At 46.5% G+C, this 27,902-nt stretch overlaps 4 protein-coding genes across 4 annotated transcripts; 2 read left to right on the top strand and 2 right to left on the bottom strand.

Moving 5' to 3' along the window:
• Positions 1–360: 360 nt before the first annotated feature.
• On the bottom strand, positions 361–10,023 carry LOC117845660 (uncharacterized). The gene is made up of 18 exons (XM_034726723.2): positions 9,755–10,023; positions 8,470–8,643; positions 8,190–8,371; positions 7,406–7,511; positions 7,196–7,272; positions 6,593–6,680; positions 6,003–6,189; positions 5,367–5,493; positions 5,203–5,283; positions 4,553–4,654; positions 4,308–4,403; positions 4,137–4,211; positions 3,406–3,525; positions 2,875–3,003; positions 2,402–2,479; positions 1,237–1,323; positions 925–1,011; positions 361–842 (listed from the first exon to the last, which is right to left on the bottom strand). Exons 1-18 carry the CDS (start codon positions 9,807–9,809, stop codon positions 792–794), a joined length of 1,902 nt encoding a protein of 633 aa, XP_034582614.1. The 5' UTR covers positions 9,810–10,023; the 3' UTR covers positions 361–791.
• Positions 10,024–12,165: 2,142 nt separating this feature from the next.
• On the top strand, positions 12,166–17,111 carry LOC117842415 (probable protein phosphatase 2C 69). The gene is made up of 9 exons (XM_034722870.2): positions 12,166–12,884; positions 13,487–13,658; positions 13,980–14,133; positions 14,202–14,265; positions 14,554–14,661; positions 14,889–15,014; positions 15,113–15,342; positions 16,322–16,524; positions 16,672–17,111. The coding sequence occupies exons 1-9, from the start codon at positions 12,672–12,674 to the stop codon at positions 16,704–16,706; spliced, it is 1,305 nt and encodes a 434-aa protein (XP_034578761.1). The 5' UTR covers positions 12,166–12,671; the 3' UTR covers positions 16,707–17,111.
• Positions 17,112–20,614: 3,503 nt separating this feature from the next.
• Positions 20,615–21,934, top strand: LOC117843152 (probable BRI1 kinase inhibitor 1). The gene has a single exon (XM_034723713.2). It carries the CDS (start codon positions 20,813–20,815, stop codon positions 21,626–21,628), a length of 816 nt encoding a protein of 271 aa, XP_034579604.1. The 5' UTR covers positions 20,615–20,812; the 3' UTR covers positions 21,629–21,934.
• Positions 21,935–25,712: 3,778 nt separating this feature from the next.
• On the bottom strand, positions 25,713–27,329 carry LOC117842617 (uncharacterized). Its single transcript, XM_034723101.2, has 2 exons — positions 26,595–27,329; positions 25,713–26,229 (listed from the first exon to the last, which is right to left on the bottom strand). Exons 1-2 carry the CDS (start codon positions 27,009–27,011, stop codon positions 26,194–26,196), a joined length of 453 nt encoding a protein of 150 aa, XP_034578992.1. The 5' UTR covers positions 27,012–27,329; the 3' UTR covers positions 25,713–26,193.
• Between the last annotated feature and the right edge of the window lie 573 nt (positions 27,330–27,902).

Below are 27,902 nucleotides of genomic sequence, written 5' to 3'. Positions count from 1 at the left end.
TCCGGGGCCAAGGGCTGCGGATATGCAGGCCAGCAAGCCATGGCAGCCCTCACTGACAGGGAGAACGGTGACCGGAGGAGGAAGAAGCGACCTTGAATCATGGGTTCATGGCGTGTGCGAGTGAGGAGAGGAAAGGAGGGTTGATTTATGGTGTGTGCGAGTGAGGAGAGGAAAGGAGGGATCAGGGAGAGAAGAGGGGAGGAGGGGAGCCGCCACTGCCGCCCGGCGGCAGCTGCTGACAGGCCATGTTGCTAGCAGCGGCGGCGCTATCGTCCTCCGACTCGGTCGAGGGAGGGCGACGTGGAGGTCCAGTAGTTTTGGAACAAATAGGCTTTTGGTAATTTACTTAGAACGCTGCCATTTGTGAAACATCTTTCCATTCCAGAATCCTTCATCATTTCCTCGTGGATGCTTACAATGATTCCAGAATCTGGCAGAGACACCATTTGATCCTAGACAAGTTTTACACATTGTGTGGAAGTGGAACGATATCACACGGTTGCAGAGATCACCTTTTCCAATAGGATCCTAATCTCTGGGATTATAAACTTATCTAATTTCCATGTCCATGTTTGCCCTTTAGCAAAGTCGTACATCTTATAAACTATGCACAAAACTGCGCTATACACCAACATATGCAAATTATTCAGTTCTTACCCCTGGGGAAATGCAGTGTGTTAAGTCACAGGCAGGGAACAAAGAACAAGAAGGGACTCAGGGCTGTACGTGTACCTATAACAGCCTAGCCTACTTTGCGACCGTGGACGACAATTGACGTCATTGTCCATAGGTTATAGCTTAGCAATGATCTGACTGTATGATGGATCGATACACACAACAACCTGAAATGATCCAAATGGAATTTTGTAAGTCGCATCAAATGGACAATAATAGCTTATAGTTTTGTTATGAAACTGGTGCTACCTTGCCAACACTCTTGCCAGAATGAAGATATTCTACTGCATCTGGCACCGAAGCAACACCCAGGAACTTCTTGGGGTCTAGGGAAACCTGTTGTATGTGGTATGGTAGTGTGACATGAAAAGACAAGTTAATAATGGAAAAAATTAATTAAAAAAGGGATAAACTTAAAATTATCCCATGAATTTATGAACCATCACTGGGTAAAATATTCGAGTGAGGTAGTTGTCTTGTTTTTTGAGGGAAAAAGAGTGTGTTGTCTTGTTATTTCCGTTTTCCTAAACATACTTAAATTGTTATAACTACGAAGCATACCTTTAGCTTTCCAGAGGCATACAGGTCAAAAAGTTTGTCAAGATGATCTTGCCACAGATGAGCATACTGAACAAGGAAAAATCCAGCCTGCAATTGCAATGGAAAATTTTCATACTTAAAAGTTATTAACGGATTCAACATCTATAAATGTAGCTCAATCACTGTCCCATGCAGTTTCTATACTAGCATGTAACTTTGAGCAAGTACAAGTGATATAGCTACCGAAAAGTTTGGTATTCTTTATTTAAGATGAATTATAAGTTTATAATCTATATTTAGATGGAGACATTTCTCTCCTATAAAAATGGTGATGCTTTTCTGTTGCTATTGCGTCCTGAATTTGCAAAGTACTGATGAAAGCATGAATATATCATGTTGCTCTACTTTTATCCTGAATTTGCTAAATGGACATCACATTTTTACCACTACAGCAGCACATCATGTCATGCAGGGATCGCATAGGCAGGACCAGCACAGACCTTGGCAACGCCAAGATCAGGCCCACATTGGCTGTTCCACAGAAACTATCCAAAGTTCAGTTAGGCAATTAATTGGATAATAAGATATCTTAATGAACACGTTTGTTAGCATCCGTTGCTTATATGAGATTGTACATCCTGCTATATTAAGATACTGCCTCTACTATCATTAGGAAGCAATAAAGATTAACCCATTCCCTCACCACAATTCTCTACTTCTCATCTACATTCTCGTGCACCATTACAGGCAGGAAGCCAGCCAAGGATTGGTCAGCAACCTTTCGCGGTCGCAGATACCTGTTGTGTTCCTTGTCCCAGGGGCGTGACACATTCAGTTTCACGTCTCAACCATAGTAAGAAATAACTGGATGCCCAACGTGTTGCAGCCGATGTACGTCAGTCCATATTATGGGCATATAGAAACTTCAACCTCTAATAGGTGTGCACTGAACGAGTATAGCCATTCTCTCTGCTAATTATGCGCTTTGCATTTTAATTAAATATAGAACCTCTCAGAACAAAGTACAAACCAAATGTCAAACTTTATTTGATGATCTGGCACCATGAGAATCTAAGCTGTAGGGTGTTGTAAATACGATAGATACATTGTCTACTGATAGATTTATTTAATGAACATCAAATATCAATGCAGTACATACTAACTAAAGAAGCTGGGTGACACATACCACCGTTTGACTTTTAGCGAGAATTTTCTCACATAGTCCAGTGTAATTCCTTGGCTTCCATCCATCCTCTCCTTGATACTGAAAACACCGAAGTTACAAATATTCAGGTATAAGCTATAAAATCTTACTAAAAAACTATTACAAGGAAAACAGGATGATGACCAAAACCAATTCAGAAAGGTGTCAACAGAACCACAATGATTAGGTAAAGTCTCCAACTATTAACCGGGTGCATAATGGGCAAATTCTTCATTAACACTTAGCACATTTCAAAATATGTCAGGAGCTTATTCTTACACCAAATTAAAAAAAATGCAAGAATTGCCAGCACCAAATCTTCAGCTTCAATTTTCCTTAAAACTCTGAATGGTGAAGCGCAGAACAATTTTACATGTTCACCCTCAGATGTTGCCACCCTCAAATCACAATACAATAAATAAAAAGACATGGGCTTCAGGGGCGGCCAGAATTACCTGGGAGATCATACCAATTACAATGAGATGCCCATGGACTGCAAGTGCATTCAAGCACAAGTCGAACATTTCCCCACCTACAGATTCATATATGATATCTACACCTCTTGGAAACTCTTTCTTCAGAACCTGAATTCGAATATATAATAGGCACATTGAAGAAAACAAACAAGGGATCAATTTAAATGGTTGCAATCACTTGAGAGTCCAAAATGACTAATGGTAATATCAGAAATACATTACTTATAGTTTCTACAGCAACATTTGTCATTATGTACGACACAGGAAAGGTTACGCTAGTTTAAAGACAACACGACTTCGAGAGTGCATTTCAGCAAACAGAAAGGTGGGACAAAACCAAACAACAGAAACATATAGTTTACAAAATAAATATGGCACATTTATGCCAACGCAAGGATGTCATATCAAGCTCAGACACTTGACACATAAATCCTTCCATAGTAAAATCACATTCTGTTCAGTGGACGTAAAAAAAAAAGGCCAATCTGAAAAAATGAAACAAGAACTCACATCTTTGATGCTTTCATTTCTGTAATTGATAACACGATCAACTCCTAAGGAGGCCAGAAGTTCAGCCTTACTTTCACCTCCGCATGTGGCTACAACCTTGTTGCCTGCTAGTTTCGCCAGCTAGTGAAGATATGAAAAGAAAAATCCAAATAAGGATATAGTTCAGACTTCAAAATAAATGGTTGCTTAGAATAATATGTATTTCTTTCGATCACAAAATGTAAGTCCACTAGGACATCGACACGGTCTTCGATGAAACTTTGGCGCGCAAGATATTTAAAAATTTCCTATTTTAAGTGAAAATAGTTATATATTATTAACACCAATCTTGTGTGTCAATCCATATAAAGTTTAGATATTGATGATCGAAGTTAAAAAAATTGACTTAGGACAAACCTAGATGGACATGGACTTGTATTCACGATCGGAGGAAGTAGACAGGAAAACAGAACCAAACATGACAACCTTCCATGTCATAAAATATCATGCTCAATGCTCAATCCAGTAAAAAGTACATGTAAGTTACCAAAGTATGTCCCTAAGAGCTAGTTAACTATGAAAGAGAAATTAGATGAAACCCAACTTAAAAGGAATAGTTATCCTGTTCAAGTTTGAAAAGTATAAAACAGTAAGTTCTTGTACCTCCTCGCAATCCATAGTAATATACTGCAATTGAGTATTACATCAAAAGAATAAATCTTAGTAATGATATCAACATGGTATTAGCTGACCTGAACGGCGAATTGTCCTGTTCCACCGGCAGCTGCAGTAACTAAAACAACTTGCCCAGATGTCATTTGGCCTGCCTAAAGCCAGCAAAAATCAACCGAATCAGTCCAGGATGGAAAACAGATATTCCGTAGAAAAGACAAAGAAACCAAGCGGGTTTATATTAAGTAAACCTTTTCAAGACCAATTGAAGCAGTCAGTCCTGATGTCAACATAGCAACAACCTCCGGATCTGGTCTTGGCACCGGAAGAAGATGTTTGGCTGGAACCTTCACAAGAAAAAGGCAAAGTAAAAATCATTAGTGATAGACAAATATAACAATATTCCAAATTCCATAGGCTGGACATGATCCATTTCAAGAAGGACGGATGCTAATAGGTAATTAGTTGTGTAATGGAAGGGCATAAAATGCAGCACCTGCGTGAATTCAGCATAGCTTCCAAAAGTCATAAGGGCCACAGGAGTGCCTACTTTGATATGATTCACTGAATCTCCGACAGAGGCAACAATTCCCACACCCTGCATACATTAAACCTCCGCATAAGAAGAAAAAAGGGCAAAAATATTAATGAGGAGATTGTAATGAAAGGTGAAAAGAATTACACAAAAATTATTCTGAGTTCACTGGAGGGACATACAGTAACTTGATTGAGTATCATAATGCCTATACAGAAAGTGGCACATGACACACCTATGAAAGTGATAGTATTATTGAATTATAACATAGGATGTGTAGTCAGGTTATAATATAAGTATAAAGCATGGTATGGTGTCTGATTTTCCCTTTTTATGGGCAAATTATACTTCATGCCATGATGCATTTGACCACATGGGTTATGCACATTCTATGTCTTACTTTTTCTAGTGCATTATGTGGAGTCATAACAACAGAACCGTTACCTTCCCGCTGTCAGTGAGATCATTTCTATGATTTTCTCTCAAAAACTATCTGTTATGCTTGGGAATTATATGGTATAAGAATGATAAGTTGCCACAGAGTACAACATCTCAAAAGCACTATTCGATATTGAGAATGCTATTAGAATGGACATGAAAGCATCAATTACCTCAAAACCAGCATCAAATGGAAGGCGTGAAGCAGTTTCTTTAGGATTACCGCTAAAATAACGTCCTGAGCTGAAGTTTACCTGCGGCCATTAGAGCACCAAAGGTTAATCGATGGGCATCATATCAAAAGAAAAGCAACTGAAAATCAAGTGCAAAGACTTACATCACTAGCATTTACACCAACATATATTATTTTAACCAGAGCACTGTGTGGTTCAACGGGCAATCTCAGTCGCACATGCTCAAGTCTTGTAGCGTTGCGGAAATTATGGCTTAGAGTGTGAACAACTCTACACAAGCATCGACAAGAAACAATCATTAATAAAGTAAATGCAATTTTGAATACCCCCATAAATTTTCCATCCTGTGTATCTGGCAGGCTATTGCTGTTAGAGGAATTTTCTGACGAGTGAAATGTGATAACTGACAGGCAATATAGAGTCAAAACTCAGCTTTTGTAGAAAAAACAACCTACTAGAAAATGTCATCTGCTCAACGGGTCAAGACTAAAAGAATACCAAAAAAAGAAGGATGTTAGATCTCATATGATCAAAATCATCAATATGTCAGCTTGTGTAAAGAATAGAGGCACATCTTTCCAGCCAAGAAAATGCTGTAGTGCTATGAGAAGCATGGAACCTAAAAGTGTTTAGTTTCTGTTTAAGTAGTTGAATTAGAGTCTTAAGTTTTAACTCATGATAGAAGTGCTGGAACAGAAAAGCCAAACTAATGTGCTGGAGGCAGTCAGGCAGCTTATATCTTCTAAAAGAAAGAAACATAACATAGCAAGACTACTTACATCTTCTCAAAAAATTCAGGCGTTCGTATGCTGGGATATATGTTCTTTGTCAGCATCCTTTTTGACATGGGGTTCACCATATACTTTCTTCGTTCTTCTGGTGTTGGCCAGTATTCCATCCCTCGTCGTTTCGTTATCCAAAGGCAAGCACCAGCCTTGCTCTCATCCTGTATAAGCTCAAATGCACCTGAGGCAAAAAAAAAAAGGGAGGTTGGGAGGGGGGGTGTTGAAAGATGACATTACAAAAGAAAGAGAAAACATCGTATGCAAAATTTCAAAGATCCGTCAACCATATCTACCAGGGGACACCGTTTGGGTAACCATCAGTCCATCACTTGCTACAGTTCTCAAGCTCAGAAACCGAAGTGACTTAATCATGCAAGTTTAGCAACCTACCATCTACTTTATTGAATTTAGATCAATGGATCCACATGTTTTACAACAAAAAAATGTCAACAGATGTTTGTGTTAGGACAGTTCATCAAAGGTTTGCAGTAAGATGTAGTAATAATGGCACATAATTCATGGTAACAAAAACTACGAGTCGTGTAACACTTTGTTACAACTTAACAAGGTATAAAATGATGTACCATTAACAACATTCTCCATCTTCATATATCCGCCAGTAGAGTCTATAATTTTGCGGTTCAGTTGTTCCGCCATATTTGTTTGAACAAACTGCATAATCAGTACATCACTAGATCAATTCAAAAAATAATCATAAACCAACCTCATATTTGTCCCTTATAGGTGCTAATCATGATTCATCACAAAAGATGATAGTTTCTACAAAGTACGGAGATCAACTCATATAGCCCACTCTGTAGGACAAGAAACTTTTTGCAGTGTCCTACAGACAGGTGGTTTTATTTAGTGTCCTATCGACTAATTGCCCTTGATTTTAATTAATATTGTGATCTTGTCTATACCAGTTTGCCGCTAGAATTACTTAATTACTTTCACTGGTAGGGGTCAGAGGTATTGATGTCAGCAATTGTCTTTAAGATATCCATGAAATGGAGAATACAATGCTCACAACTGCAGAATTGTTTGATTTTTTTTGGAAATACAAAACCTAGAAAACGTTAAAAGGTTAGTAATAAAATACATGCACAATACTACAACAAAATCGTATATGCAAATTATAGGACAAATGATAAATATTTGCATTCAGTAATGCAGGTTCTTACTACCTCTGGGCAGAGCACATTGACACGAACACCATGGCGTTTCAATGGAACGAGTGATCTTGTAAACATAACCACACCCCCTGCCAAGAAATGAATTAGGTCACAAATCCACAAATAAATAGACATAATTAATATCCAAATTAACCTAGTATTGCAATCTTAATTTGATGACCAGAAAGAGGGAAGGAGAAAAGGGTATATGGGATCATATACCTTTTGTCGCACTATATATGGGATCCAAAAACATAGGATAAAGGCCTGCCGCTGAACCAATATTTATTATGACACCAGGTTTCTTTTGCGATCGCATTATTTGACTCTGATGATTAGAAATTAAACCATTAGTCATTTGAATGTGGCATTTGTGACAATTAATAACATGATTCAAGATAGTTGGACAAAAATGAAGAAATGAATCTAGAACAAAAGGCAAGCCTGTTTTGCCTATTGTAATTTATCCAAAATGATATCCTACTTCTTGCTCTTCAGGAAACCCTGAGGACATGCTAAATGTAACAAAACTATTACTTCCCTGAATCAAAATAAAGTTATATTTTGGGATGAATGCAGTTAAACTTTGTTAAATAATGGCTATCAGTGTATCAAGAATATGTTTAGGAAAATATGTTTACAAATACATAACTAGATATAAAAACATTGCATGTCAAGATGTGCATCAACAAGTCATAATATGTAACTTTTACTGGCACCACAGTTGCACCTTGGTAACCATGTCGCTGTAAAAAATGATACTTATTTTCTCTAGTGTTATCCAATAATAAAAGCAAAGAAAGGTCAATCCAAAGATTTTATCTTGAAAGTATTGTATCAACAGACAACATTAACATAGGTGCACTTTTTAATCATTTGATATCTACATGTCTAAAAATAATAAAGGCCGCACAATAACAGCAATTACTGTTAGTACAAATTAACAATTTGAGTTACTGAAAGATCAAATTGGCAAATATTTTCCAACAATTAACAGTAGACTTACTGCAATGCGAGTACCATCAATAACAGCAACAAGGTTCACATTTACAGCATGCCTCCATGTTCTAGCTCCATCAGATATATCATCATAAACTAGTGTTCTATTGGCAATTCCAGCACAATTGATGCAGATATCTAGTCCACCATACATGCGTACATGTTTCTCAAAAGAAGCAGCAAGATTATCTGCATATAAAATGCTGTATCTTTAAGATCATGGTACACCTGAAAGCTCAAGTAAAGTTGTGCTTTCGGTTAAACTTTTAAAGGTCTAAAACCCTTACCTGCATTACTAACATCACACTTAAAAAATATAGAAGATGGGACTCTAAGATCTCTATGAAATTTGCTATTTTCCTTTTGAACTAGCATAGCAACTTCTCTCCCATTTTCTTCTGAGAAATCGACAACAGTCACAAATAAACCTTTCTGTGCAAAAGCAATGCAAAGTGCTTTCCCTGAAAATAGAAAAATAAACTCGGTTAATACATTGGAAGGTATCCATATAGCCTGTTGAATCGAAGGGATACATTTAGCCCAAAAGAGGGAGCAGAAGCTACCACAAAATTTTCCTCAGATTAAACTAAAGGTGTAAGATCTAGACGATTATCAGTGTAGTACCAAGCCTATTCATTAAGAGTACAGTCTGATTCTATGGTCAAATTGACACATGGGTGCTAGTACAATCTATATCACTGCACTTGCCAAATGCCAAATTTTAGTCCCGTTTAAACTATCCACTACTTGCAGTTGCAACCTTGCCATCTGGGACTTGCCAAACAAAGAACCTTGCTACCAATTACATGCCAGCTCCTGGAAAGTTTTGAGTATTTGGTTTTGCTGTGGACAGAGTTTGTTGCATGGCTGCATGTTAAATGATGTGTAGTGCCAAACAAAAAAAACGAATAACTCTATTGGGCTACTTTATTTCCAGCAAACCTGCAGTCTGAACTTTGAAGCATAATAGATCACAAGCAAAGCTTCTCTCATAAGCACTATGGTAATATAATTCGCAGACTACTCCAATAGTTGGCAGATCATTCAGATACGGTATAATTGCTAGGTACCAAATTTAGTGCCTACAAGAGAAGTGCATGCCTGGACTCCTAGGGGTGGGGACGACTGTCCGTTCCTGCTACAGCACCATCTGTAACAATGCTCTAGAGCCCTTTCTTAGTGTGTACGGCCATAACAATCATCGCAGATTAAGAATGCTGTTTAAAGTTAACTTTTAGCTCTGTCTGAATGTATAGTTTACCCATTATTGTTGTACCGCAAGCAGTACAGCGCTGCAGTTACGCACCCTGCACAACAATGCTAGGACTGACGACCATCATCTCCAATCCATAAGTTTCCAGAAAAGCACCCGTCACCTCCAATTCAAGTGCTACACCGCATAAATCGCCCCACTCCCTCCCCATTTCCCACAAGCCAACGCGCAATAACGCATCCCCAAGCTCGTCGGAATGGAATTGGCCCATCCGATCAGGCTAAATTAAAGCGGGCACGGCGCATCAGGACTCAGGAATCAGCACTGAGAGCCGGAGAGGGGGAAGCGGCGCTGCTTACCGATGCCGGAGGCGCCGCCGGTGACGAGCGCCGACATGCCGGGCTTGAGCTCCATCTCGCCGGCGCGGGGGGTGGTGGGGAGCGGGCGATGAGCTGCTGCCGAGGCGTCGTGGGGTTGAAGGCGAGAGAGTCAGACAGAGAGACGCAGATCGGGAAGAGGCGATTGGGTAGCGAAGGTATCGGGCCGGCACACGGAACTGCCGAGGCCGAAGTGGGGAAGGAGACGAGGCCGGCGGGGTTTATTCGGCGCAGCTCTCCTGTTTATCTCGTGGTCGTGTCGCTTCTTCGTTGTCCCGGTTTCCGTCCCCATTTCCCGCTGCCTCGCCGCCTCGGCGTGACAGCTCCGTTATTGGAAGCTGACAGCTGAAGCACGCGCCGGGTGGGCGCCGGGCACACCAGAGCCGTGCTCCAACGGCTTCACTTCCCGGCCGATAGTTTGCGGTTGGGCCGATCGTTCTATCACCAGTTTGTGATTGCATTTGTCACGAACCCAAACAATCGATTCCAGCCTTTTCAAAAAAAAAATGATTCCACAATTTGCAGCACAAGAACAGCAAAAGGAAGTACAAGAGCTGAGCATGATTCAGAGTTTATGGAAGCTTCTAGAAGGGTCTACACGCTAATAGTGCATGGGAGGAGGAGGAAGGAAATAGGGGTACATCGAGTACAGACTGTTGTTCAGGTATTTCAGATACATGATTGTGTGTGCAGTGCAGCGCATTTTGCCTAGGTGACAAACTTCAAACCCTCTAAACATTTGGTGCGGATTACCGGTGAGCAAAGATGTGTCAACCGGATATCATTTTAATATCAGAGAGGTGCAAGTTTCATGGAGTTCTAGCGGTTTAGAGTTTTAATTTGTATCTTGTTACTTTGGTAGTATGTTTCATTACCGTCACTTGTGCCACTCCCAATCGAGTCGGTCGTACCAAAATGACCAGGGCCAATGGGAGGTTGGCAACATGAGTTATTACACAAAAGTTGGTTGTTTGTAGCTTGCCATACTGATTTTTTTAAGGAGCAACGGGGATCATTAGACGACGCTATATTACACAAAGTTCAGAGCACCAGGATTCAAGCGGAAGAATGTGTATGTTCAAGCTCGATTCAAGCCCTGATTTGTAAGACATATTTTTTGAGACTAGTTATCTAGTTCCGATTTCAAGTGTAGGTAGAAGAAGTAGTACCCGTGGAGAATAGACGTCATGTCAAAGAACAACAAGAAAAAAGGGGATGTTTTTTAATGGGAACAAGGAAATGTTTACAGCTATCGTGATATAAATTCTTCTTTCATTCCTTGTACCGAGAAGAACTTCCGATAAAAACAAGAAACAAAAGACCGATCGAGCAGCATGAACATGTACATACGAGGGGTACTAGCCCGGTAGCCCCACTACTACCGTTAAAAACGACACCATTCTGTTAAACTAAACTGGATTTATAAGATAGCATTAGCATTAGCATTAGCTGGGATAGCCTTTTGCCTACGCATACTCCCACTTCACTGTCTTAGCAAGTCCGTACAAAACGGTACAACTGTACAAGTACCGTTGAAAAATGGCGCCCCTCTCATCTTACCTCCATTTGGAGCTTGCCGTCTGCATCGCCGAAAGAAAACCAAGGACTCCAACATTGATGAACCTCCGTTACAGGCTTACAGCTATTCAGCCTTTGCATCACATCACTTAATTAACAACCATATAACGCATTAGCTCATCCACAATCAGTTTGGTTAACGGAAAAGCTGGAGGACGAACTGAATGGCCATCATCAACTTCAACCGTCCCGAAGCCGGACCGTTAAGTCGTAGCCACAAATCCTGATTCCTGAACGCCTCAGCTTTCTACACGAACACAAGCAACAGGCTGAGCACGACGCGGCTCGCGGCGGATCCGGCGGGCACACGTGCTGCGGCCGCCGTGCGCTCGCTGGACGGCAATGGGCCTGCCGCCTGGCCGCCGTTCTTGGACTATCTTCCCAGCCATCCATGATCCATCCCGGGGAGGACGGGGCCTCGGTGCATTTTTCTAACGTTCCATCCAATGCATAATGCACACCAGCCCACACCCACCTGGGGCCTGGGGGAGTCGCGGAGAGCAGGGGTTGGCGGGTCGCATTTCGGAACGTGCTCCACCTGTTCACCGTCGTCGTCAGATGATGGGCGCGAGGCAACCGTGGCCTGATCGGTTTTGTCCCCGCCGATACGTCCGCGGGTGCGCCTGACCCCGTCAAACGAGACCAGGCTCCCGTCGCAGCCGCGCCCACGAGCCAAGCCGGCCTTCTCGGGTTCTCAGACGCGCCAGCTCAGCGCGGCGCCTCCAAGGCCCACGCCGAAACACATGGAGGAAAAGCGGGTTGGATTGGAAATTTTACACCTCGCAAGTGAGAGAGGGGGCCACGGGAAACGGCATCCCAGATTCACAAGGCCAGGCCGAGGCCGCTACGCCGGGGCGCGCGAGAGAAAACGGAGTGGGAAGCGAAGCACGATAGGAGAGATCGCAACCGAGCCAAAGCCGTATCAAAACCGCATTGCGTGTTGGTGCTGATAAAATCGAAACGGCTGCGCGCCGATCGAGCGATCCCTCCTCCTCCTCCCCTCCAGACCTCCTCATCACCCTGAGTCCCTGACTGACCTCGTCGTCTCCTCCAATAATCCAGGTCGCCCCCGTCCGTGTCCCAGTCAATCGCGTCCGCGCTCACGCACCGCGTGGCGGCCACGATCGGGGGGCTCCCGCTATATCTGCGGGGCCACGGCGCTTTTCCTCGAGCGATCCTCTTTCCGGGGGGGTTCGCTTGTTGCGACCGAGCGCGCGGGCGAGAGCCGATAGCTAGCTACTAGTAGCCGCCGCCCGAAGGCCAGAGTCCCCCGTGTGGGTCATCTGTGAGGGTTTTGAGGTGGGAGAGGCTCGTTCGGTCGATGGCGATGGCGGCGGCGCCCGCGGTGTCGCCGGGGACGGTGCCGCTGGGCGTGCTGCTGCGGCGGGAGGTAACCAAGGAGCGGATGGAGCGCCCCGACGTGCTGTGCGGGGAGGCCAGCCGCAGCCGCAAGGGCGAGGACTTCACGCTGCTCCGCGCCGACGCCGGCCGCCGCGTCGCCGGGGACCCGTCCACCTCCTTCTCCGTCTTCGCGGTACACCCACATTGCGCTATCTAGTCTCCCGTCCTCTTGTTCTGACTGCGTCCAGGAGGGCCTGGCAATGGCAAGTAGAGATCGCGTTCGCCTCCCTGGAGTTGTGTGTGGTTTTGGACATGCAGCAGGGCTCTCCCTCCTTGTACGTGCCTGTCACTACGCGCTTGCTTTTCGCCTTTTCCGATTGGCATAGTTGTTCCAACTTTTTGGTCAAGGGAGAAAAGGTTGCTATCACTTTTTTGTTTTGAATGGAGGAACAGTGATGCTGCAAACATCATGCATACGAAATGCCTGACACCTTTGATCCTACTCCGTAGTGATGATCATGGTTAATTTGAGTTTACCCATGTTAGTCGTGTCCTATTTTTGTGCTGTTATGATAACCATGTCAGATTTGGTTAGTGGGTGAGTGGTCGTATTCTACTGGGAAGCAGACGATGTACAGTGAACTCCTATATCAATCATATTTTGATCTGTTGTGTTTTTGTGATAGCTATCAGATGATACATTGTTGATCACTGTGTTTTCATAGCTATTTGATCATTGATCACTGTGTTTTCTGGATATTAATTTGACCGTTGATCACTGTGTTCTGTTGATAGCTGTTTGATGGGCACAACGGATCTGGAGCTGCCATATACGCGAAGGAGAATCTGCTGCACAATGTCTTGCGTGCCATTCCTACGTGCTTGAGCAGAGATGAGTGGCTTGCAGTGCTCCCACGTGCGCTTGTTGCAGCGTTTGTCAAGACGGATAAAGATTTCCAGAGGCTAGGTAATAAATCAGCCCTGTTCTTGTTCAGCTTATGATATTTAACACAGATAGCACATGTGTTAGTCTTATTTAGTAGTCTTTCATTAAACAGGCACAAGTTGCACATGTTTTTTTCCTACTTTTTGAAAGCCAAGGCAGTGCACATGTGTTTATCATTTATCACTTTCTGCTTTAATACGGAATAGAATATGTGAGAACCTTGTAGTTTAGTTCAGATTTGCTTGTATAACTGCCTTTTCCTGTTTGCATGTCTTTTAGATACCTGTAAAGATTAGTTTCACCCTTTTCTTTTCTGATGAACTGTTATATTTATGGTTTCAGCCGGAACTTCTGGTACAACTGTGACATTTGTGATTGTAGACGAGTGGGTTGTAACGGTAGCATCTGTTGGTGATTCACGTTGCATACTAGAATCTGCTGATGGTTCTTTCTACTATTTATCTGCTGATCATCGTTTCGACTCCAACCCTGATGAGTAAGTTTTGCCACTGATGTATATCTATTGATATTTGTGGGATTCTTAGAATGTGCTTATTTTTCTAGGGTTGAACGAGTAACTGCATGTGGGAGTAAGGTTGGGAAAATGGATATTGTCGGTGGCCCAGAGGTTTGTGGTTCATCCTGAATACTTTGTGTGCTTAAATAAGGATATATAGTGGATGTTTGGTGTATAACTTTCCATTGCCTGCAGTCACCATGATTTAACTGTCAAATTTGTGAATTTAATTAGGGAGATATCTTATCTTATCTCAGAGACTGCAAGTTCTCCTATATCTATGCACCGATTAGCATTTTTGTTCAACACATTCTATGGTTTCCTTGTCTACGTCAATAATTCTATCCTATATCTGTTAAAATGTGTTGGATTTATAGATTGTATCTGTTGCATTTTCAGGTTGGTCCTCTGAGATGTTGGCCAGGTGGCTTGTGTCTATCTAGATCGATAGGGGATTTTGATGTTGGTGAATGTATCATCCCTGTTCCACATGTTAAGCAAGTGAAGGTTTGTTCATCTCATTTGAAAGCTCTGTTCTGCACCTCACCTGCCTTGTTCCAAACATGGCCTGTGACCCTGCCAACTTAAGTTCTTGGAGATGGCTTTACCTAAAATGCCACAACATTACAACCATTTAGTGTCATCTGGTTTTAATTATGACATCTGCAGTTCGCACTCTCTAACCCTGCCTGTGATGCTCTTTGATCTTCTAATCATGCATGTTTTCATTACAGCTTTCCAATGCTGGAGGCAGAATTATCATCGCAAGTGATGGTGTTTGGGACGATTTGAGTTGTGAAATGGCTCTTGACTGTTCTCGCGGGTTCCCATCAGATGTAGCTGCCAATCGAATTGTTAATGTAACTCTCATATTTTACCTAAAGAAAAACTCACAATATTTCTTTGATTGATCACCACAATTTCTGATCCTCAACTCGTAATATTTTATACTATTTAGGAAGCAATCCGGCCAAGAGGAATCAGGGATGATACTACTTGCATCGTAATTGATATACTACCTCCAGAAAAATTAGCTCCAACTCCTCCTAAGAGGCAGGGGAAAATTGCGTTCAATAATATGTTTCGCAAAAAATCTCCAGATGTGCCCTTTAAAACAGATAGTGAATATGCTGAACCAGACGTGGTGGAAGAAATATTTGAAGATGGCTCTGCAATGCTTTCTAAAAGGTAACATGCAGTGAGCTTAACAGTTTCCTTTTTCAAATTCTTCACTTGCACTATAGTTTGGGCATCATGTATTTCTAAAAGTAAAAAAACATAATTGCATAAATTTATCATAAAAATATAGTTGGGCTTTCCTTGCAATTGAAAGACAGGTACTAGCATCACTATAAATTGTTATGGAGGTGTCGGTATGTGTACCAGTGCATCAATGTAGAGTAGATATGGTCACTATGATTATGTCCATGTGTTTATGGCAATGAAAGAGACTTTTTTAGCTTGCACACACTCAGCTAGTGTAATTGCAATGGTTATCCAGATCTTGTACTCCACATGATTGTCCCATATGAGCAACATCAGATCTTGCTGTCTGCTAAAGAATAGCAGGACTTATAGTAATTATTGGAAACAGAAAGTGAGTTGGCATTACTGATTGATGGTATCTGCCACACAGCCCCATTTTTGTTTCCTTACATGTTATATATGATCAGGGTTGTCTGCTGATTCCTTTCCCAATCCCCGCAACCTTGGATCCTCTTTCTTATGATCATTGTTGTTCTGAAACCATCCAGATCTTGGTTGATCACACATACTAGTTTTTGGATAATTCAATAATATCAATAGAATTTACAGTTTATATATCTTTGTAGAAGAAATATGTCACCAAACCAAAAATATTGATCTTTCTATGGTTTCCTTTCACTGTTGAGCTAAAGGGGTTCTGTAGTTGAAATGAATAAAAGGCAGAGTGCATATGCTTCATACATTATAGTACCGTCAATTCTGATTCTCGTTTGGGTCCTAATATGAATTGAAAATAAGAAATACACATGTAATCGTTTGGGTTTCAAGATGTAGTCCCTGGTAGCAATCAACAGATATTTTGTAAAATGCTCATGAGAAGCAAATCCCTTGTTATTAACATCAAACATTATATTACATTTTTCCACTTGCTTTAGATCTCACACGTAATCATTACGTGCAGGCTAACCACCGGATATGCACTTGAGAAAATTTTTGGGCGCTCTAGTTGTGCAGTTTGTTTGTCACGGTTGAAACCTGGGCAAGGGATTTCACTGCATGCCAACCCACTGCAATATGGAAAACTACAAGGTTGGCAAGGTCCTTTCCTGTGCCATGTCTGTCATGATAAGAAAGAGGCAATGGAGGGTAAACGAAGACGAAAAGGTATGAGAAAATAGTTTGTATATTCTCCTGTTATCTGATTTTTGCTTTGTTTCAGAATTCATATGTACTACTCTCTGTGTACTGCTATCCTGTTAGCTAACCACCGAGGTTGCTAATTTGTCTTTTGGTGCATGTTTGTCTTTGCAGATTCTTCACCAACTGTCTTTGGTCACATGTGCTAGGCCTGCCTAATTGCCGGAACCATTATTTCGGACCACTAAAGATTCTTTTATTCATAGCTGGAACCCCAGTAGTCAGCCCATAACAATTCTTTGGCTAGAATTGACCGTTTCAGTCGAGAAATTCAACGTATTTTTGGCAAACAGCCTGGAGATTTATTCATTTGTTGGACTAGCATAGGAAAACCCATCTTGTTTTTCAAAAGACCACGGCTGTGTTCAGTTCAGCACAAGCTGAAAGCTGCTTCTACGGCTTCTCACTGTACAGAGGTCGTTGTCCTTGTATATAGAGCTCTGAATGATCATTGGTCTTCTTGTAATTTGTTGACGCCAGTTCACTGACGACGCCCGAGAAAAATGATTAGCCTAGCGAGGAGTCTCTTTCGAGATCCACTGGTGATTGTTTAAGTGAGTGCTCTAATAAGCTTTGGATTCTGTTGATCGATGACACTTGGATTGCCCATGCCCGTTGTTTGTTAAACACCCACTGTCAATCACCCGGAAATCAATATGACTGACTCCTGCACGTCAGACCCGTTCCAGGATACATATAGTGACATCTATCACAGTACTGCTCAATGCTCATCATGTAACTATCACCTATCCCTTCGAAAAAAAAATTCATCTATCCTTACTCTGGACCGCCTACACGCCCCTGCTCTCATCCAAATGCATCCATCTTGTCGCTTGCCCGCTCGCGCCAAACCGCCAGCCAAAGCCATTTGCCTGCCGCACTGTGCTACACCAGTGCTCGCCCCGCGCATTTTCTAACAAATCCAGTGACAAAATTCGCCCATTTTCTAAATCCAGTGACAAAATCCGGAGAAGGGAATCTCCGGCCCCTCCCGGGGATCGCTCTCCCCCCACACTGTCATTTGGCACATCCCCGTCCCAGCTTTGTCTCCTCCGAGGCGGAGGAACATGCCGGTGACGGAGCCCCACGGAGAGCGACGACGCGATCGAGGACTGCAGCTATCGCTGTGCACGGCTAGCTACGTCGTGCCAGCGCCCCCACGTACTTACTGCCCCCGCCGGGCTACAGCTCACCTAGACACCTACTGTGGATTCGCACGCGCCACCTGAGACCTGACCGCTACGCTTAACCGCCCAATTGATTTGGCGGGGGCAGCGGACGACGAGTCGATCGGCGAGCGTCACGCGCTTGGCTCACTGGCTCGGCTGATTATTAGACGGGCGGTCCGGCCCGGGCTTGCGCGGCGGGTGTGTCGCGGCCGGAGCCGTGGCCTCGATCGCCTTCTCTGAACGCGCGACGGGGGGACGGCGAGGGATGGATGGTGTGACCGGTCGATTGGTGCCGAGTCATGTGAGCGGAGGGCGGGGGTTGTCGTCTTGTCGATGAGCTGCTACTGCTCGTCCGTCCACTCCCTGGCACGAGCTCCGCGCGCGCGGCCACGTGCCGGCCGCTCGTCCGCTTGTTTGGGCCTACGGACGCCATGGCAGCGAAGAGCTTTGCCGCTACCGTCGCCTGTCGTCAGGTGTAGTATAGCATCCATGGCCAATGGGAAGCTTTGCGTACGGCGAGGCACTGGACTGTTGTGTCAAAACTTCGCCTATACCGTTTTTCGTTGATTACAGGGCCCTTGTTTACTTCACCCCCAACTCCTAACTTTGACACTATGTAAAAAGAAGATTCCCCATCACATCAAACTTGCGGTACATACATGGAGTACTAAATGTAGACGAAATCAAAAACTAATTGCACAGTTTTGTTGTACTTTGCGAGACGAATCTTTTGAGCCTAATTAGTCAATATCTAGACAATAATTTACAAATACAAACGAAACGATACAGTGTCGCATTTATGGCAAAATGCCAATTTTACCACTCCCAAATTAGGAACTAAACAAGGCCGTTTGCTTGGAGAGATGTGTGGTAGAAGGGGGGGTGGAGGGGGGAGGACATGAGGCGAGTTTACGTGTCTGTGACAATTGGGTGATGCGGAAAACTGTACCAAAGCTATTATAGTGTGATCGCTGATTGATTGTCGACTAAAAACGCTGTGATTGTGATTTGCGAACCAAACAGAGGCTTGAGCTGACTAGCCGAGTTTGACGAAGTGCACATTTAGAAGTGAGCGCGCAATGCTCAATCGAAATGATTTCAGAAGTTGCAGAGATTCTCTCTAAAGAATGCATGACAAACGCGCCAGCAATATTAACCACCTCTGCCGGCGAGAGATGGACATCAGAAACGACAGCAGTACGGCACGCTTCTTTTCCGGTGATGTTTGTTATGTCTGCAAGCGAAACGTCATAACTGGGATTATTGCTCACAGGATTAGAGTAATCAAGAAAGATGACAACACGAGCTCGGCAACAAGGACACGGAGGAAGAGCACAAAAGTTTCCAAAGTGATAAAAGCTATTCCCAGTGGAGATTTCATATGAGTTTCATTCTCATTTAATGATGTGACGCATCAGCAATTCTGCTGACATGGCATGATAATCATGAAGAGAGGGAAGGGAGCAGTTTTATCAGGATGAAACTTTGTATGCACTGTTTCCAAGACTATAAAACATGTTGAAACTGATATTGGGGTTAGAGAGTTTCATTTCGTACGATCACGTCCAATCACATGCCTCATAATTAAATGTTATGGACAGCCTATGAAACTGCAAAGTGAAACTGTGCTTTGGGAGGCTTCGTTTCATTTATCAACTTAAATATCTTGTAATGACATGGCACCCACCGAGAATACCCCGTTCATCAACTGGACGACGTAGCTCCCTGGTTAGTTCATCACATCCTTTCTCTGATTTAAATGAGTTCTCTTCTCTCTGAGTCTGCCCACACTGTTCCCGTGTTCCGCAACCAGACGAAACATCCCCTCATCTGGATGCCGTACCCGTCCCAGTTGATCAGCTCGATCGACCAGATTACGCAGCAAGCAAACAGTGGCCACCATGCATGTTGCATGTCCCTTGGATGGATCATTCCGGGACCACCTGCATGTCCGAGTCATCGGGTGGTAGTGGCATGCCAGGTTGGTCCGTGTGTCCTGAGCTCTAGCTCGATCGGCGCCGGCAGCCGCAGCTGTGCAAATGACGACGGCGAGTAGGCGACGCTGCTGGTCAAGTGCTCTACAGGCTACAGCGACACCCCCCGGCTCTAATGGCGGGCGGCCAATAATAAGCAAGGGCCCTTGTGTGTGCGTGTGTGATGGACTTGTGGTTCGCTCTGCCGTCAGGTTAACAGTAGTGTATCAAGCCTGAAGTGCCCTAATAAGCTAGCTGGCGACCAGTTGCAGGTTCTGGTGGGGGTTCATCATTGGCTTTGGGCTGGGGACACGGGCATCATATCAGCATGGCCCGTGTGGGCTACGGATACACGTACATGTCAGTTGACGATCGGGGGCTTGCCGCAATTAGTGCGCGGTCCGTTTCGGATTATCGCGAAGTACTTACGTGTCGTCCGGTGGGTTGACTGGTTCGTTCAGGGCTTTATTTGAGGTCCTATAGACTGTAGTATATATGTATTTTACTAGTACGTACTTATTAGTAGTACAAGCTTGGCTACATGTCAAAAGATAGGAGCTTAATTGGCCAACCGCTGAACCATTCGTATTTCGACATGTTATGAAATCGGATTCAAATCCACCAGTGCAGCTGAAACCTGAAAGTTATCATCTGTCTTTCTCAGAAGGAAAAACAAAGGTTATCATCAGTGGATCAGACGCAGTTGTTTGAGAGGGAATGGTATTTAACGGAGGTTCTTGTTTATCTTATCATCAACGTAATCAAGTCGCATGTAATCTCATTCAACAGGTTGATTTGCGTTGCATCAGCCGTTTACTGTTTCCCCGATCATGGCGACCACATCACATCAACGCATCAGTTCGATGCCGTTTTCCTTCTTTTAATATAGTCGCTATATCAACGCCACCAGATAGTTCATTCAAGCGCTTATCTTCTCCTCCTTCACCGTCCCAAATGCCAAATTCACATAGCAAAGCTCATGCTTGCTGTTAATCACTAGCGTCCTCTGGTAGCTCTCGCCGTGCATGCACCCCCCTCCCCCACACCAGCTGTCCACCTAACCTTGTCACCCACACGTACGCGTCGCGAACCCTAGCGCGGGCGCTCAAAGCCATGGACACGCCGCGGCTGCGGTCACCACGTCCACCTCAACTGTCCAGGCCAGCCCCGCCCCCGCCTCTCCCTCCCCCACCGCCGCCCCTCTCCGCCGCCACCTCCCCCTCCCACGACGGCTTCTCCTCCTTCCCCTCTCCCTTCGGCGGCCACCTCCCCCCTCTCCCCATGTCCCGCACCCCCGTCGGCCGCGTCGGCAGCGATCTCAGCCACCTCAACCACGCCAGAACAAGCCACCATCACGCCACCACGAGTAGCAAGGACAAGGACAGGGATAGGGCCAAGAACAAGGCCTCGCCTTTCTTCTTCTCAGGCCTCGGCGCCGCGTGGAGAAAGGAGAACACCATCAATACCAGCAGCAGCGACGCCGCGGGAAAGCAGCAGGCTGAGGACAAGAGGAAGGATAAGGCGAAGCGAGCGCTTGACTTGGGCCAGCGGGTAAAGAGGCACATGGCGTCCATGGTGGAGCAGCTGTGCGCCTCCTTCTCCCGGAAGTCGGAGAGGGAGAGGCGGGAGCAGCGGCGCCGGCCGCACTCGTTCTCGGGGCACGGCCCGGGCGCCGCGAGGGAGATGAGGGAGCGGGAGCGGTGGAGGCGGCGGTGCGGGCAGCTGTCGTCGGCGCCGGCGTCGCTGCGGGTGTCGCCGGCGAACAGCGGGCACCTGTCGGTGGGCGGGTCGGTGAAGGTGTCGACGTCGTCGGAGGAGAGCACCATGGAGGAGCTGCAGAGCGCCATCGAGGCCGCCATCGCGCACTGCAAGAACTCCATCTCCGTGGCCAAGCAGACGGCGGCCGGGGACGGCAACAAGCTTCAGTAAACCGTAGTTAGTAGGGGCGGCGGCGCTCGTGCGACGTATGTGCTGGCTCAACGTACGTGTGGCTTATGATCGAGCTTTGGATCGGAGATCAGAATTCCGGAAGCTGAGCGGCCGGGATTAGGTTCGATCACACGCAAGGGCATGTAAATTAAGATACGGAAGAACAGATGAAATTAAAGCAGTATACAGATATATAGTGTATTTTTCAAAACCTCGAAATTTGTTGTGAGCGCCTTTATTTTCTTGTGTTTGTACTTCGCCATCCTATAAGTAAATTTTTTAGCCACTCCTGGCTGACGATGGTGATGGGAACTTGCGTACTGTGAGTAGTGACATACAACTGCTAGGGTCCATATTCTTGTGCCCTTTTCTTTTAATTACACAGGGATGGAGAAATAGCACAATTCAGAGAAGCTTTTTTTTCCCCCAAAGATAGTTTAGACTTTAGAGCAGCTTCAATGGTGCCCAGGAACGAAGCCATGAATTTTTCTTAAGGGGTGCCGAACTAATGCAAATAATAAACAATGCTAAATAATGTTTTTTTCCTTTGTTACGTAGAAATCTATAAAGAGCTAAGTAAAGCCATGGCACCCCTGTTCCCCATTGCCTCCGTCTCTGATGGTGCCATATCAGCTATCTTTAGTGGACCTATCTCAGCTTCATACTTATGTGGAGAATAATCCAAGCTAATTACCATAACACCTTGTGAGTCCCACCTATAGCAAACATATCGTTTCTCCACGCAACATTCTCCTCCCTACTGCATTAGCTGCTCCAATTGAAATTATTATTTTTCATTCTTGAACCAAATGCCCAAGCGAGCACCGTGTGCTTGGAAATTTTTTTAGCCTAGTATCCCCTGCTCCAATGTATTACACAATTCCTGCTGCCTACACTACAATTCGTCACCCAACTTAAACATAATACTAAGTCCATGTGATTTGAAAAGACATCCTGGTCCTCTCACGAGTCAAGTGGTAAAACTGGCCGGTAGGCGATGAAATAAGCCAAACGGCAGGTACATTGCAACACGGTAGTATCAACATGCAATCCACGTAGGTTTTTGCTGATGTGGAAAAGAGAGCAAGGAGAGAAAAATAGGTCGTTATGAAACAACCGTGTCATAAGGTAAATTTCAGAACTCTGAGACCACTATTCTACCATTATGCGAGTTGCAGTTACCATGCAACTTACAATATTTCCTTTATTCCATCCATAAATCAAAGGATTTAGGAATACTAGAGACAACAAAAAAATAAATCATTATAGTATTTGTGTAATAAATCGTCTCAAAGTTACATGCAAGGGAGACGTTCAGGTGCTCCAGCACCTTTAGGTGCTTCCATGCTCCCACAATAAAAAACCGCCAAGCAAATACATGAAAAATAAAAAAAATATTTATGCATAGATGATGCAAGGATCTATGTGCATGTGAAATTTTGTGTTGAACAAAATTTTGTGCAAGGAGAAAAAAAAAAGAGAAATCAGCCTATAAATAGTGCAGGTTGTGCTATTTCTCTGAGACCCTCGACTGTTTACGGGCTTATTTCACTTTTTTTTCCGCCTCGCACAAGCATCCGTTGCAACTCAAACTTTGCATGATGGTAAATGCTTGCTTGTTATTTTATGTTTTTGGTGCAATTTTTCATATGCATCTAATAATTTTTTTTCAACAGGAGTACGGGAGCATGGAACCCGCGGGAGTACACGAAGTGTTCTCGTCGTTGTCAATGCAGCCCACACGCTCAAGATGGATGACCGGAAATCGGCCTACTAGACAAGTCTTGACTACTTGCTTGTCTTGGGCGGTTGGGCCTAGTTTTCAGTTTCGTCCGATCCACAAACTGCTGCCCTGGCCCAAAAACATCAGAAGATCCCGACGTCAGGCTCAGTCAGGCCCAGAGCAGAGCGTGCAGGCAGCAGACGTCGCTCGCACCCAGGGCTTGCGAACCTTTCGTCCGCCAGGCCCCGGTCGCGCCGCGGCAAGCCAAGCCACGCGCAGCTGCCCTGCACGCCTCCACCGCTCGGCCCCCCCCGGCTCCGGCTCCCTTCAGATGATCAGATGGGATGACCGAGAGACCTCAGCAGGTGCAGCCGCGGCAGGCGGCAGCAGCCGCCCCCGGGCCCCGCCCCGCGCGCATGGCAGATGCAGGCAATTGTTTTTTGTCCCGTGGCCACGGTCGGTGTGGTGCCTGCCTGGTCCCCTTGGCACGCAGCGCCAGAGATCGAGCGCAGCCGGCAGCCGGCAGAGGCGCGGGGAAGGAAGGGATGGGGTGGCAGAGCCGCGGCCCAGGCACGACGACGGACAGCTAAGTCGCCTCATAAATTTGCGCACTGTGGCGGTGATCACCACTTCATCAACAAGTTAGGAGGAGTGGACTGGACTGGCGGAGGGAGGCCGGAGGAGGAGGAGGCATTACGCGACAGGGAGGGGCAGGGCGGGAGATGCGCTGGGGCCCGGCCCGGCCCGGTCCGGCCCGGCAGCCACAGCCGTCCGCTTCCCCACGCCCCGCGCCGGCGCAAGAGGACAAGAGGCCCGCATGCCGGACGCGGACGACGGATTTGATTAGCAGATAGGAATATAAGGATAAGCGCCCCCCGTGGATGGCATGCCTGTGCCACTGCCGCAAATCTCTGCACGCTACCTTTCCATTCTTGTTTGAATCTTTGGTGACGACGACCAGGCCACCGCAGCTTTGACCACACTTGCTCAGCACCTACTAATACAAAGCATCTCCAGTACCGGAGAAATATAATGCGATTGACGAAATTAAGGCTGCGTTTGGAACCAGGTGCTGAAGTTTAGCTCTGGGTTAAACTTTAGCACTCTCAACTGAAGGGCTAAAGTTCAGTACCTTAGGCTGTTTGGAAATGAGGCTAAACTTTAGCACCTGAATTGACAAAAGACTCATTTATCCTACTTCCTTCCTTTCTTCCTCTTTCTCTTCCCCTACTCTCGCTCTTCTCCCCACCTTCCCCAGTCGCGCCAGCCTCCTTGCACGCCGGTGGCCCTGCACCTGCTCGGCCTCCGTGCCCCTAGCTGCCCTCCCTCCCCCACCGGGAGCCGGTGGCCGTGCGGCCAAGCTCCCCTCCCTCCCCGCACTGGCGAAATTGTCAAAGAGCTTGATCGATTCATCACCTCCGAACCTTGCTCCTCACCCTCCCGCCGATCTCCGCCAGGTCGCTCCGGGTCCCGGCGATCCGCGGGGACAGCACCGCGGCCTCCTCCCTATCCCCAACCTCATCATCCTCTCCCTCCTCGACCTCATCATCCTCTCCCTCCTCCGCCGGAGCCGTGGAGCCGGCACGCGAGGTCGAGGCCTCCGGTGGCGTCAGGCTCCTCCGCGCCGGGGCCTCTGGGTTAGGGCCACCGCCACGCGGCGAGGACTCCTCCTCCACCGGCCCTGCCCCGCTCCCGACGGCGGAGATGTGCTCCCTCATCGCGCGCCTCGCCGACGCGGAGGACGGGCCCGGTGGTGCCGACGACGGCCGGCCCTGCGCTGAGAGAGAGGGGGGGTGCGGAGGCGGCGTGGCTAGCGGGGGTGTGGCGGGAAGGAGAGAGAGGGAGGCGGCGTGGCCGGTGAAGGAGAGAGAGGGGGGCAACCATGAAAATTTTGGATAGAGGGACCACTTTTAGTAAGTTTAGCACCTTTTAGCATCCTTTGGAGGTGTTAAAGGAAATAGGGGTGCTAAACTTTAGCACCCCTGTTTGGGAATCCAGGTGCTAAATTGGGGCTAAGAGTGGGGTGCTAAAGTTTAGCACCTCTCTCCACTCTCTCCAAACAAGCCCTAAATGGGGATTGTGAAGCATGTCCCAGTCCTAGACTCTCGGTACATGTGCAACACAAAAATATTTACATACTACCTTTTTTTGAATGAAAAGGCATCATGTTTCCTACGAAATTCTGGACATATGGTCTTCATTGGACTCAAAAGCTACTTGTACTAGCTAGCCACAATGCAAGCGGCGTTTTGTGCAAAAGTGAGTGAATTGAGGAGCGAGGGGGGGAGGGGAGGGCGGCCGTGCCAAAAGCAGACAAGAATGGGAACAGCTAAACAACACGTACAGGGACCACACACCACGTGGGGAGGGATAATACTACATTTAACTGGCCCTTTCAAAACATCAAAGATAGGCACAGCACAGCTAGCTGGAGTTAATTTGACTACGACTGCGACTGCTACACTACAACCATTACAATGCAACTCGAGCATCCGCGGATGCATCTACAGGACGAACCAATTACTGACTACGTACCGAGGAACAAATGATCAAAAATCCCTTTTACATGCACCCAGAATAAAAAGAAGAGGAGAATGAAGCAGCAGCAGCAAAGAGTAGTAGTAACAAGGAAATGCACATTCGTGCGTGGCCTTCCGGACGTCTTCTTGCTCTTCATTGCTTCATCTCCGGTTAAGCACTGAGATATGATCGAGAGCTAGCTTGCTCGACCGACTGCCGAATCGTCATCAACAAGCTGACGATGAGCAGCTAGCTCAATAACCACCCAATAACCACCATCATCCATTTCTTCGCCACTCACAATTCATGCTAGCTGCTTCGATCAGTCTCTCGTGCCTCCCTGCTGGCCTCCAAGATCCTGTGAATGTCAAACGCATTGGTGAGAAATGAGCAGAAAAGATGGCACGGCTAGTATACTCTTGTTAACCAAAAAAATATGCGCAATATAATCTGTCGCTCTCGACTGTGCGTCCATATGCGATGCATCCGCTCCCAGCTAGCTTGGAGAAACCTTGGATGCAGCAAGTACTACATACTCTACGGCATGCAGGCTCGTTGTTGCAGGTAGTTTCAACTTTCGATAAGGATTCAGCGGAAAACGCCAATGGTGGCCACAGGATAATGGGACAATGCTGCACTATACCCACCAGACTACCAGAGTGGTACTTATTGGGCTGATGCTGCGAACTAGTAAAGATCCATCCGAGATGCCATGCGTCTTACCGTTTGGGCGTCGGTGGACGTGCCGGCGTCGGCGGCGGCCTGCTTCTTGGGCGCCTTCTTGAGCCCGAGCAGCTCCTTCCACCGGATGTTGGGCGCGCGGGGCACGCGGCCGTGGCGCTCGTCGGCGCGCAGCTCGTCGCGCAGCGTCACGGGCCGGCCGCCGCCGGCGCCACCGTGCGGGGCCTCCCGGAGCGGCAGGAGGCGGCCCTTGGAGAAGAGCTGGTCGGCGGCCATCATCGGGTGGCTGCCGACGGAGAACTCGAAGTCCGTGTCCCCGGGAGCCGCGCCCCCGCGGGCCGCGGCCGGGGGCGGCGGCTCCACCGCGAAGTCGCTGGAGAAGGACATCCGCGGTGCCATGAAGGGCGCCGGCTGGTGCTGGTGGTGCTCCGGGTTGTACATGTTAACACATGCGGCCATGCACCATGTCGCCACGCACGCGGGCTCTGCTATCTGGTTGCTCCGCCTCTCCCCAGCCCAGAGCTAGCTCCGGTGAGCGCTCTGATCTTGTGCGCGAGTCAAGCTGCGTGGAGATCAAGAGAGGAGCTAGCTAGTACACTACACTCTGGCCTGTGAGTGAGCGAGTGAGTGGAGGCTGTGGAGCAAGCTCAGTCAGCTCGTGGAGTCCTAACTGGCCAGTGGGTGTACTTGTGATTAGTGAGGAGAGCGATGGCTGCTTTGAGGAAGGGGAAGAGCTCTCGTGGAGTGAAGGGGGTGGGGTTGAGCCGGGGCACGAGCACGATATATAGTGGGAGGCCTGCCGGGCAGCCGGGTGGGAGGGAAGCGAGCGAGCGAGCGTGGGTGCGGACGGACGGGGACGGGCGACCCCGCGAGCGTGCATGGCCGGGATGACGGGCAGACGGACGGAACGGCTCCCTCGATCGCCGGATGTGGCGGTTTGGATGGACGCGGAATGTGCGCGCGTGGAGGCACGCGAGGGTAGCATCTAGATCTGCCGGGTAGGGTGGTGGCTAGGCATGGCGCCGTGAGGATTTTTTAATGTCTTTGCTGGGGGCTTTGGATGTTCAGGCGGGGAAGCGGATGACTGGATGGTGATCGAGCTAGGGGATGCATGGGCGCTGCCTGCCTGCGTGCACTTGCTTCTTTGGAGGGTTGTTGCCGGGTATGAAAATGGGAGTATTCTATTGAGTCGTTCCTTGACGCTTTGGTGGCGTTGCGTTACTTCCTCATACAGTTACACTAAAGCCCATCTTTGGAGGGTTGTTGCCGGGTATGAAAATGGGAGTATTCTATTGAGTCGTTCCTTGACGCTTTGGTGGCGTTGCGTTACTTCCTCATACAGTTACACTA

Source organism: Setaria viridis, chromosome 2, assembly GCF_005286985.2.
Source record: "Setaria viridis chromosome 2, Setaria_viridis_v4.0, whole genome shotgun sequence".
NCBI classification, from domain to species: Eukaryota; Viridiplantae; Streptophyta; class Magnoliopsida; order Poales; family Poaceae; genus Setaria; species Setaria viridis.
This window is presented reverse-complemented; position numbering and strand designations above follow the sequence as displayed.

Excerpts from the sequence above, each read along its gene's own strand:
- LOC117842415 (XM_034722870.2), top strand. The coding sequence starts at position 12,672 with ATGGCGATGGCGGCGGCGCCCGCGGTGTCGCCGGGGACGGTGCCGCTG. Across the intron at positions 14,134-14,201 it reads TTCGACTCCAACCCTGATGA|GGTTGAACGAGTAACTGCAT; the intron begins GTAAGTTTTGCC and ends TTATTTTTCTAG. Across the intron at positions 15,015-15,112 it reads CTGCCAATCGAATTGTTAAT|GAAGCAATCCGGCCAAGAGG; the intron begins GTAACTCTCATA and ends TATACTATTTAG.
- LOC117843152 (XM_034723713.2), top strand. The coding sequence starts at position 20,813 with ATGGACACGCCGCGGCTGCGGTCACCACGTCCACCTCAACTGTCCAGG.
- LOC117842617 (XM_034723101.2), bottom strand. The coding sequence starts at position 27,011 with ATGGCCGCATGTGTTAACATGTACAACCCGGAGCACCACCAGCACCAG. Across the intron at positions 26,230-26,594 it reads CGTCCACCGACGCCCAAACG|GATCTTGGAGGCCAGCAGGG; the intron begins GTAAGACGCATG and ends TGACATTCACAG.
- LOC117845660 (XM_034726723.2), bottom strand. The coding sequence starts at position 9,809 with ATGGAGCTCAAGCCCGGCATGTCGGCGCTCGTCACCGGCGGCGCCTCC. Across the intron at positions 7,512-8,189 it reads TTGATGGTACTCGCATTGCA|AGTCAAATAATGCGATCGCA; the intron begins GTAAGTCTACTG and ends TCTAATCATCAG. Across the intron at positions 4,212-4,307 it reads CTTCAATTGGTCTTGAAAAG|GCAGGCCAAATGACATCTGG; the intron begins GTTTACTTAATA and ends TGCTGGCTTTAG.